The sequence below is a fragment of the Microtus ochrogaster genome, linkage group LG10, assembly GCF_000317375.1.
Source record: "Microtus ochrogaster isolate Prairie Vole_2 linkage group LG10, MicOch1.0, whole genome shotgun sequence".
Classification (NCBI taxonomy): Eukaryota; Metazoa; Chordata; class Mammalia; order Rodentia; family Cricetidae; genus Microtus; species Microtus ochrogaster.
In genome coordinates, this window is record NC_022035.1 from 10692582 (window position 1) to 10704749 (window position 12168).

The 12168-nt window shown below is 38.7% G+C and overlaps 1 protein-coding gene across 2 annotated transcripts in view; it reads left to right on the top strand.

Moving 5' to 3' along the window:
- The window catches only part of Mdfic (MyoD family inhibitor domain containing), an 85783-nt gene that overhangs the window by 50716 nt on the left and 22899 nt on the right, over positions 1 to 12168 (top strand). For both annotated transcript variants that reach the window (XM_005363743.3, XM_026787559.1), the window contains exon 4: positions 3819 to 4097. In XM_005363743.3, coding sequence (XP_005363800.1) covers positions 3819 to 4097 — 279 coding nt within the window. The remainder of the gene's footprint in view (positions 1 to 3818; positions 4098 to 12168) is intronic.

Below are 12168 nucleotides of genomic sequence, written 5' to 3' on the forward strand. Positions count from 1 at the left end.
CCTTATAAATATCTCTGAGGAAAGCAATGGGATTTAGTGTGATTTTAAATGTATATAGCAATCATTTAAACTAACTAAGTGCCTGAGAATCCTCACAGTTTTATTGAATATGAGTTGTGTGGGCATCAGCAATGAAGATAGGTTATCTGCTCCCACTAATAGATTATATGCTGGAGTAAAACATGGCTTTCTGTTGCTGCTCCAGCAACTGCAGCTTCGTGTATGCTTATTACGAGTTACAATATCACCTATTTTTTTTAATTATCAGAAGAAGTTCATGCTATTGACTCATTTATTCCCATGTTTATTATTCCCAATGAAAACTGTTAGACCTAATCCTCCCTGATTGAAAACATTTGAACCTAGAAAGAGCAGTATTTCTTAAGACTTTTGTAACTATTCATTATGGATATTAAAATTACAATCATGCGGCATTGTGCGAGCTGTGGTTTAGAAAAAAAAATCTCTACACATATGGTGATCAGGTGACCGACGCTATCCAGGTCTGGAGATGCTGAATGCTCTAGTACTTGGTGTTTGAAATTTTGACAAGTATTGCATTCACTCCTGAATATCGAGAATACATTTTTTTTGCTCATAGAGAGTAAATTTAAAATGGGGTCTTTTGTAACGGCACCCGTCCTGTTTGGAGTGATATAACAGATGCTGAATGTTCACATATCAAACAAAACGCCAGCCTTCTGTAGAAAAGAGGTGTCAAAAAGTTTCTTTGTACCTTTAACGCATGCGATTATGTCGTACAAAATGCAGAGTTTGTAAAAATTTCTTGAATATACAGGCAAAAAAAATGAATAATTCAAAACAAGCCCTAAGTTCTACATTCTATTGTCCCTTTATAACACAGGCAGAAGATAGCAGCGCACTCCCAATAGAGCTGAACTTGCACCAGTTACACCTCGGAAAATGCCAGATGGTCTATGGTCTACTTTTGAGAGCTGTCACATATGTAAAGATTTGAAAAAAAAGCAAGACAGCTGAATGAGAACAGTGCATCATTAAAGCGGGAGCGAGGGTCCCCAGGCGTCGCCTGTGTTTTAAGAAGCCTTGTGTCACCCCCATATTAGCATGCTGGTTTAGAGCTCTCCATGAGTTCTACACAATAAGAAGAAATCTCTTTTAAGCTAAATAGTTGTGGTTTAATCAGGTAGGCAGTTTCATTCTTCACTGGAAAATAAAATCATGTTTCCTGTTTAGTTTTAATTGCAACTTGTCCATAAGATTAAAATCATACCCTTGAAAAAAGATCAATGAAGCTCTACTTTTCCTATCCGTTGAGATGACTAAGATAAAGCGTATTCAGTTTTGATTTGATGGGCTGCACACATGCGGCGGAATCATTCAACTGAAAAAAAAATGTTTTAATATTTGCAAAAAATAAAACCTGAAGTGAAAAGGTAATATTTGGTTACTTAACTATAATTCCAAAACTCAGAAAAATAATTAGGTGACAGTGAAACAAAAAATAAAAGTGCCATCATTTATCTGCCCCCAGAAATAGATATGGTTTGAAGATTGAAGCGTAGATAAATTGTTAAGTATGCATTAAACTAAAGCTCCAGCTCTAACCCATAATTTGCAGTCTGTTCTGTTAGTAGAAAGAAAAAAAAATGGTCAAATTTATCATTGTTTGAATTTGGAGGCAGGACACAACCATCTTTTACCACTTGCATTTTTTTTATTTATTGAGACTGTTTAACTATTGCATAGTAATTCTCATCTTATCTCAGACTAGAGTATGAGAAGATATTTTTGACTGATTGGTCAAGATTGGCCCAGCATTGGTCAGTGACATTTCAACTTCACCAAGCTCTGAGATTGCTTGAATTTTTCGTTTTAGAGAAGAAGTAGCTCAAACGTTCCATTTCTTTGGAGAGATCTCTAGAAAGTGCTCTGGGAAGAGCAGTAAATTAGGTTGAGCTGTCTTCTTTGGCATCTTTCGAAGTGCATATGTCTACCCAGCTGAGGGCTCAGTGGCAGTCATTAGGATGTCATTCTGGATGCTCTGGGAAGCAGGAGCATAGGATTCTCTAAATCAAGAGATTGCACATTCCTAAGAAACTGATCTCCTGTTGAAGATGCTGGGCTGTAATAGTGGTCCTGAGGTCACATGGAACTTCTCCGTAGTGCCTGCCAATCAACACAAATTGTCATTGCTCACCCAGTTGTTCAATGATGTGGTGTCCAGGGAATTAAATCCATTAGCCTCCTGAGCACCAAGCCATTAAAATAGTCCCTCTTTCCACTTTAGTAAACTAAAGAGTTTATTTTCATACATAGACATGTAGATGGTCTGGATTTTTTTGTATGTCATAGACATGTTATATGTGTGCATACATCTACATACTTGGAAGTCTTCTGTTCCACTGGTTGTGTGTTTGTGTATGGCCGAATGCCACAGTGCAAGAGCTGCTGGAATTTGGTAACAGAATTTCACATCTAATTAAAGTTCCATCAACCCTTACTTTTCTGCCCTAAAATGTCGTTGGTAATATTTATTTCTCTTCCTTATTTTGGGATCAGCTTCTTAAGTACCAATAAAAAAAAAAATCCCAAAAGAAATGTTAGTGGGAACTATACTAACTAAAACAGGACAGAATTACCAAACTAAGTAGAATGAACATCCTTATGCCCTCTCCTCGGACATCTCCATGCTCTTCAATAGTTTTTTGTCATTTTCTTGATCCCTGAAACTACCTCTATCCTTTCTTACTGCTCTCGCACTGGATCGTTACTCGTGTTTTTAAGGGGTGGCTTTGGAATTTCGTTTTTCTCCCTATGATGAGAAGCTAATTCTTCTCTGGTTCATTTGTGAATTGCCTCCTATTAGCACTGCATACTGGAATACTATTTATTTTGTACGGTTTACCTTAAATACATTTTTCTTAATTTTTAACTTTTCATTCATTCCTAAGAGTGCACGATGCCACAAGCTTGTGTTCTCCTTTCTAGAGCTCTGATGTTCGTTCTTTTTCTAACTCATTTCTTTTGTTGGGACGTCTGGTGTAGTGTTGAAGGAGAGGAATGAAGGTGGTCTCCTTTGCTTGGTCCAGTCTCAAACAGGAGTTCTTCTGAAGGGCTTATATGTGCTTTTGGCAGCTGCACCATATCGGATTGAATTAGTTTTTTTTTTTTTTCTTTAAAATGGAGCTAAAGGAATAAACACAGAAAAGATTTTCACCCAGAATTTAGAATTGCCTGGAAAAAAGCTAAGTTTGACTATTGTCCAAATTTGAATGTCTGAATTCGTTGTTCCTTTCATTTCAATGGAATTGTGAGTTTAGTATTGAGACCATGCTGGTGTATGTGTAGTTAGGAGACCAACAGGCAAGAGCAGCCAGTGTTCAATTACCTGTTTTTTAAAACCGAGTTTTTTTAAAAAGAGCAACCTTCCCTGAGCCAGTGTTCAATTACCTGTTTTTGTAAAACCGAGTTTTTAAAAAAAAAAATCCTCTAAAATTATATCTTTGTATAGTGATATATGTTGAACATACTTTTACTTTACTTTCTAGACCTTCCTTCCTTCCTTGTTCTTTTCTTCTTCTTCCTTCTTCCTTCCTCCCTTCCTCTTCCTTTCATTCTTTTCTTCCTTCTTTGTAGAACATTCCTCTTCTTCCTGATTCACCTTTTCTTTCTTCCTCTCCTCTATAACCCTCCTGTCTCTTCTGTTTTATTATCATTGGTTAGACCTCCAGTCTATTTTTGAATTTGTATTTTTGAATATATCTTTTCATTATTGTAAAATAATAGCTTCTTAACGTCTTGCTTAACCAGATGAACTTTGTTTTTTTTTTACTCAGCCCAACCTCAGCGCCTGCCTCGATTGCAGACAACAACACAGGAGTCCAGCAAGGAGGAAACAGGCAAGATAAAGAATGGGGGCCCCACGAATCTGAGCAATGGAAATGGAATTCATCACGGAGCCAAACTTGCACCCACAGATAATCACAAAAATCCAGCTCCTGTTTCTCAGAAAATGCATAGGAAAATCCAGTCCAGCTTGTCTGTAAACAATGATAGCAGTAAGAAGAGCAAAGTCAACGCTCTCTTTTCCCAAAAGTCTGCCTCCTCCCCGGAAGGTAAGTGGGGATACATTAGGTGTGCATTTTTTCTTTCTTTCTTTCTTTCTTTTTTTAAAATCTCATGTAAAATTATTCAGAAGCAGTAAATTGATCCGGAAAACATGAGTAACATTTTTGCCCTTCCATCAGACAAACATAAATTTTGGTAAAATCCACTTAACTTTTTCCAATAAACGTCCAGGATAAAAAAGGAAGACCCAGCAGCCAGCCTTCTGCTTTTAGATTACCATCCTAGAGTGACTAGTCATTACTTTAAATATAGCAGGTGCACTTTTTTTTTTAAATGCCACAGTTAAAAATATGAATATACCATTTGGGGGCATATCAGAGTGCCGGTATTCTTTCCCTCCATGGTACAGTGTGTGATGCTGTGCAGTGGAGATAAGATTATCTGCTTGCATTTTTGTGTTGCAAATTCATTCTTAATATGCAAAGCTGAAATAGGAAAAAGATCGTGTAATTTCCGCGGTCCTGCTGGAAAACGGACCAGGCGAGGAGTGTCTGTGTGCTGTCTTCCAGCTCCCCTGCTGCCAGCACGTAGCACACGCCCACTCTAGCCCCGCCCAGCTTTTTTGCTCTTCTCTCATACACTTGCCAATGCTCTCTGACCTCCGGGCAACTGGTTATGATTTTTTTTATAGTGCTATCTCACTGGGCCTTAGCTGAGTTAAAGTCAGGTAAACTATGGACCAGGGTGGTTTTTCTCTATTACTAACTCACTTGATGACAACCTGCATAGTCTCCCCATATGGTCCGTTGTGTCATATTAGAGGAAGAAAACACCCAATCTGTGTAGTCAAACTTTCGAATTACTCTCATGGGCATGGCTTTCTGCTCTTCCTCCTTTTCCCATCTGCAATCATCTATCTGAAATCCAGAATCTACTGTATGTATTTGGTACTAATAAGATATGTTTGTATATCCTTTTCCTTATCTTTCTGTTTTAATTGACCTGAAATCTTAAAGAGGATTCTGTGGAAGATCTCCATAAAGCTAGCCATGCGTACTCACAGTAATAAATTGAGCTGTAAATAGGGAATTGTATTGAGAGTTCCCAGTAATGAGTAGGAAAAAGGATATTACATTTTGGCTACAGGTGTCTTAAACTCAACTGAGGCAAAGTGTTAGGTTGATCAAATGATATGATAATAAATGGTCTGCATAGTTCCAGGTCAGTGACACTACTTTCCAAACTAATTAGATTGAAAAGGACATGATTGACATTTGAAAATGAGTTTGACATGTAAGCTGCATGGTCATCTCTGAAGTGTAGGTAGGCTGTTAACTAAACTGGCTCTCCAAGGAGTTGGGAAGGCAATGCAATTTTCTTTAGAGGATCTTCCCTTCGAGGTGATTGGCTGAAATAATTGAATGCAATTGAAATCTACTTGTTTTATACATATGAATTTACTTGTTATGTTCTTCGGCTCTTGTTTTCCATTTTACTTATTTTAATATTAAAAAGTGATACCACTGGCATGTAAGTCTAACTTGAAATAGCTCATATGGCTTTTCAATAGTTCTTGCTTTTAATTGTGTTTGGATTTATTTGGAATGCAAGAATACAGCATTGGTAGTGACATGGAGGAGAAAAGGAAGCAGGGTGTGAATGAAACACATTCCTCCTCTCTGTCTTTTTCTCCTCTATTTCTTTGTTTTGTCCTCATCTTCTTCTCTGCCCTCCGATCTCCTTTTAGGATTGACCACAAATATTTGGATGCAGGAGTCCCTTATAGGCTACAATCATCACAAAATAGCATTTAAGATCAAGTTCTGGAGGCATGAAGAGTACGAAACACAAAGAAAAGCATCCAAACAGATTGCCGAGTAATGGCCTAGTCTTCACTTTTAGCTTCTAGAATTTTTTTTTTGCATACTTTGTGATTTTTATTTTGAATCTAGACCAAAATTTCACTCTTCTACTTCATATATTCTCAAAGTTAACTATCTCCATGAATTTGGCTCTTGTTTAAGGTTGTGTCTTTAACATTGGCCTCAGACAAGCACCTCCTCATTTGACCTCTAAGAACTTTAAACAGGCAAATAGCATACAGTGGTCAAGCCAAGAACACAGAGCATCTGCTTTGGACGTTGAATTTTACCTTGACCCCATTGACTGCGGTGGCTTCTCTGAGACCCTCAATCCCGGTTTTCTCACTTATGTTTTGATAATTGCATGCAATTCACAGGACACTCGTGTGGCTGAGCAGAATAGCAACCCCCATGAACAAAGCAGGTAGGCAGTTTCTGGTACAGAGGGAGCACTCATTGTGCAGATGAGACAACACAGCTTAAACGAGGTTGCTGGAGTCTCTTCTGTTGGCAGTCAGCCCTGTCTCGGCGCTCTACACGCTCAGCCATGCTAAGTCCAGTCCTCACCTTAGGACACACAATGCCTCCCAACTCTAAAACTGTTTCCCATATTTGGTCAGCAGAGGCCCTTCATCGTCATAATGAAACACTGTGAATTAACTGTGTATTACTTTTGTCATTTGAGCCAGAAATATGTCTCTCAAGTTGTCAGTGTTATTTGTATTCAATATTCAGTATAAAAACCACAACCAAAAAGGGAGTACAATGTCCAAGAGGGTAGCTGTTTTTGAAGTTTTCATGTAATATTATATTGTACTTTTTTGTTAGTTTGTTGCATGTAAGAATACATGATTTATGTAATATTATATTGTACTTTTTTGTTAGTTTGTTGCATGTAAGAATACATGATGAAGGCTTAAGAAAATATGAAACAGAAACAAAAATAACGAAGGCAAATATCACAAGTCTGATGTTAACTGGATCCACAGAGTCAATTTTGGACAAGCCAGGGCTACATGGTAGTAAAACCCTGTCTGCCAGAATCAAAAAAACAAAATCCACAAAGAAAGAAACAGAAGCAGTTTTCTAAGTCTATCCATTAAAATGTCCCGTTACAATTGTTTTACAAAAACAAATTCCATCCATGTTTAGTCGCACAAAACAAAAAGCCACTGCAAGAGCCCCTGTTCCAGCATGTAACATAGATGTCTGCAGCCAGGGGCCACTCCAGCAGAGGAAAATCATGTCACTGTGGCCCTGGTCTCTTGGAATGCTCCAGCTTTCTCCACATTTCATGAGGGGAGGAGAGGACTGTCCTGAGTGTGAGGAAGCTGGGCTGTAAAAAGGAAATTAAAATCTTGAAGACAAATCTGCTTTGAAAATGATCTAATCAGGGAGGCCAGAGATGAGGTTTAGCAGTTAAGTGCTGTTCCAGAGGACCTGAGTTCAGTTCACAGCATCCGCATATTGGCTTACAGCTGTCTAGAGCTCCAGTTCCAGAGAATCCAGTGCCCTCTTCTGACCTCTCTGGACTCCTGACATAATTCAAGGCCATTTTTTCTTCTCAGAGTAAGATACTACCTCAAAGAATCAAGCTGACTCTGGGCAGTGGTGGCACACGTCTTTAATCCCAGCCCATGGGAGGCAGATGCAGGCAGATCTCTGTGAGTTCGAGGTCAGCCTGGTCTACAAGAGCTAGTTCCAGGACAGGCTCCAAAGATACACAGAGAAACCCTATCTCAAGAAACTGGGGGTGGGGGGGGAAGAATCATGCTAACTAATGAAATAATTCATTAATCTGAGCTAAGGATAATTTACAACATCCCTTCAGTGTGGATAGCAATCCAGCTGTGGTGGAGGCACGGACATTTATCTCAGTGTGCATTTCCCTGCTTAAATCCCTTCCTCTGGAGATTTCAGGAGCAGCTTTTACACTTGTGCTCTATGTTGGCTTGTTCCCCCTAAGAGACTTTATTCCTAAAAAAAATTTGGGTATGTCTCTGTCGTATTTTCAATGGTACCCTGTAGTCTTACAGTTTCCCAAGTATTCATACATGATGTATTGATTTATTTCAAACCACGGTGTCTCACTCTTCCTTGAAACTAACATAGTTCACATTTTCTTCTAAAATGTTCGTTTTGCAGCACAGGGGAAAATACTTATGTGGGAAGATAGCACATTTTACTTAAAGGTTATTAAATTAGTAGATTTCTTCCTGTTTTGTATAATTAAATATTTTCATACATACTTAAATTTTCTGATTGCATCACCCAGGTGGAGAGTTTTAAGACAAAATGTGTAAGATTCTTGACCTTTGAAATAATTATAGTGTAATTTAGTATCATCTAATATTCAAATTGCCAAGGGTTTTCATTAGTCTTGAAGACACTCTTCTTATCATAGGGATGGTAAATGCTAATATGTTTTAGGTGTACTCTTTATAGCTATATTTTTTGTAAAAAAAAATGGTTTCAACAACAATATTGTTAAAGAGGTTTTTTTTTCTTTTCTTTTCACTCATGTTTAATAATATATGTGTACTCCGCACTTGATCCTTTAGAGTCAGTGTTTGTAAGAGGTGCACCTTGAATTTCAGCATCTCCTTGAGTATCTCTGCTTGGAAAGACAGTGTAAAGCAGTAACTGGGGGATCTCCCTGTTAATCATATAGAGATTGCCTGATCTTGAGGTTTAGAATACAGATTATCAGTTCACCCCTTACCACGATGCATCTGGGGGTGAGTTTTCAGCCTGTTCATGTTGTGGTACCTTACCTAGAAAACGGGGATGTTATACATCCCTACGTCATAGGATTGCTCTCAGTTCCTAGTGAACTTTGCCTGCTTGGCAATAATCATTTCTAAGATGCATGGGGGTGGGCAGCAGGAAGATATGCTTCCTGGCTAAGGTTCTGGGTGGGGCCTTGAAAGAAAAGGTAGAGTCGATTTAGGGAGTTGAAGGTAGACTGTCCTAGTTTCTCTTTCTGTTGATGTGATAAAATACCCCGACAAAAAAGCAGCTTATGGGGAGGAATTTATTTTAGCTCACAGTTTCTATTAGAGTTCATCCTAGTAAGAAAGTCAAGGTAAGTGGAACCTTAAAAAATAGTCACATGACATCAACAGTCAGTGACAAAGAGAAATGAATGTGCACATGCATGAACGCATGCTTACTGTTCAGACCATTTCTCTACAACTATATGATCAGCAACTGTATGAGAACTCAGACCCAGGGAATGTCATTGCCCATTTGGGTTGGTTTTTCCACATCTACTAAGCTAATAAGAGTGTCTCCAACAAATACCCAGACAATCTGATCTGAACATTTCCTCATTAAGACTCTCTTCTCAGTTGATTTTATACTGTATGAAGCTAAGAATTAAAGCCAGCCATCAAATAGAAGGATCCAAAGGTACAGGAAATTTTATCAATTAGTAGTATGTTTATGTTGCATAAATAATTTAACCTTGCGAATAAGCTGATGTAGCAAAGATGATGGTGAAGTGAACAGGAAAGGGTCACTGCCCAGGCTGCCAAGATGTCTGATTTGAAGATGTATCCCCACTCTGTGCGATTTGCTGAAGGACATCATTGCGTAGGCGCTGTTCTTTCGGGCTGTGTTTTATTCTATCATTTGGAACTCCCTTGGTTGCTTTTGCGTAGGTCTGGACACCTTCATACCTGCAGTATGTGCATTGGTCTTCACTGTGATTCTCTTACAGCCTCCTGTGCTCTAGTGATGACCTGCCTCTGTAAGTCAAATAATGAGTGGTTTGAGACTTGTCGCCTTTCAGAAGCTAACAGGCTCCAGTGGAGGTATCTGGACGTGTGGGTGGATTGAAGCCCAGTCTCTATGGTTTTGGCTTCTGCCCTTTTTTACACTCTTCTTGGAGATGCTGACTCTATGATCTTATTTTTACTCCTTCTTAGACTCCCCCTCATCCTTTTTTTTTTTCGTGCATTTCTCTGGGCATTTATATTGTGACAGCTTTTCATAATATACTAGAGGGTTGAGCATCCTCTTGCCAACACCAAATTTTCCAGAAAATTCCTGCCAACCTCATCAGTTATTATTATTATTATTATTATTATTATTATTATTATTATTTTAGTTTAGTCCATATAATTTTGCACAACTTACACATTCCAAGATTTAAAACCTGGAATAAAGTTTAAAAATTGAGATTAAGTTCCTCACTCTAAGTTTTATAACACTTTTAAAAGCACCACTATTTTTCTCCCAAACAAAAGGCATCGCCTACGTTTGTAGGTGTAGCAGACCAGTGTCTCAGTGCGGATGGATGATAATGGGGTTTTATGATGTCTACACAGTGCTACAGTCAGAGCGTCCAGAGACAGATTTTCTATGGCTTGGAAAAGATATGTCATGGCATTCCTCAATTTGCCTGGATGACGTTTTGCTTGGTTGTGTTCTGTTTTCTGAGGTACCGTGTTTTCCAGTGCATGTCAGAATAACACTCGGGGTACATGGTTTAGATTGTGAGTTCTGGAGCAGTATTGACCAGTGCTTTGGAGACTAGAAGTTTAACCAGTTTCACTGCTCATTCAGTACACTAAGTAGAATAACAAATACTCTCTGTGTGTATTTGTGTGTGTGCACGCGCACATGCGTATGCATGGGTGGTACAAGGCAAGTCATCGTTTTTTTAAAATTTACTTGAAATATTTAAATGTTTAAGAAATTATAACAATTATTGAGAACTTTACAAGAAGTATTTCTGTAAAGGCCAAAATAGGAAAAATAGAAACGATTTTACAAATTTCTGAAACTTTAAAGTACACCAGACACACACACACACACACACACACACACACACACACACGCCAACATAAAGATATTGAAAACAAGCCTCAATTCTCAGAGTCCCTCCACCCACCCTTTGTTATAAGAATCCACATCTTTGCAGGCTATCTGGAATGATGTTAAAAGCTGCCGGCTGTGTGTGAACGCCATCATTGGAATTTCTGGCTTTTGGTTTTGTACTCAGTTTGTCTAAGGCAACTGATCTACCATTTAAATGAGCGCAGCATCCACTCAGGACATGGGTGGGGAGGAAATCAAACAATGAAGATACAGATAGATCAGCCAGGAAGCTTTAGGGGTGGGGTGCTTGGGAGCAGAGAGCATTCAGAGCCAAGCGAAATGGAAAAAGCCAAGGAAACCAATGGCCCTATTTGCACACTGTGCCTTTTAGTATAATCTTTAATACAGTGTTAGGAACTGTAGGGTGTGTGTGTGTGTGTGTGTGTGTGTGTGTGTGTGTGTGTGTGTGTGTGTTGTGTGTTTTAATTTTTGCTTTGAGACCAATATGTTTGCTATAGGCACAGTAGGCAAGTGTAGAGGAAGATTTGTTCTCAAACCCAAGTCATGCCGTGTCTAGACAAAAGAAGCCCTGAAGGTCATCACACGGGTTCCAGATATATGGAGAAGGCTTGGTGCATGAATAATTCTAAGTTGAAAATGATCGGAGGTCACTTGCTCATTCTAAGCTGCGCTGCCATTACTTTTCCAGTTCCAGTCATTGAAGAAATGACTAGAAATTACAAAATCAAGAGGAATAGCTGAATGTAGTTGGCAGCTGATTGTGACTAGTCTTATATCTGGTCAGTCTGAAATGATTCAAGTGGAAAGTTCCAAAGCGCATTTGGAAACACATTCATGAGGCTTGGGAGAAAGTTTAGAACTAAGCATGCTTATCGATATTGATTCTCACGGGGCAGATATTTGAACCTGTGCTCAGTTTGTTCTCTAAGTAGAGATTTCTAAGAATGTCTCAGGTCCCTCGAGACTGGCCAGTTTTCTGCCATAGAAGTGTAAGTGTTGGAGCCATTGGAGACAAACACACAGCAATGTCGTACTTTTCTCCAGAAACAAAATCAGATGGAAAGTAAGACTGAGTAATAACATACTGACAGGGTACAGTGGAAGGATTCAGAGTCCGAGAGAATTGAACGACCACTTGGGTAGAGGAAATAAGAAACCAAGAAGATGAAAAAACTAGATAGCCTATTGTCAGGAATACAAGGAAAAAAGATCTAAGATCATGAAGAGGACCATACACAGTTGTACCAAGTTTTGTTGGCAAATAAAGAAGATTAGCTCTGAAATAATCCTATTGGATATAGTAACTTGGATATTATTTAATGCTCTTCTAAGAATCATTTTCATGTAGTAGCCAGAATGATTTGGATCAATGGTATGAGGAAACACGTCAGTAGAATCCTTGTTAAAAAAA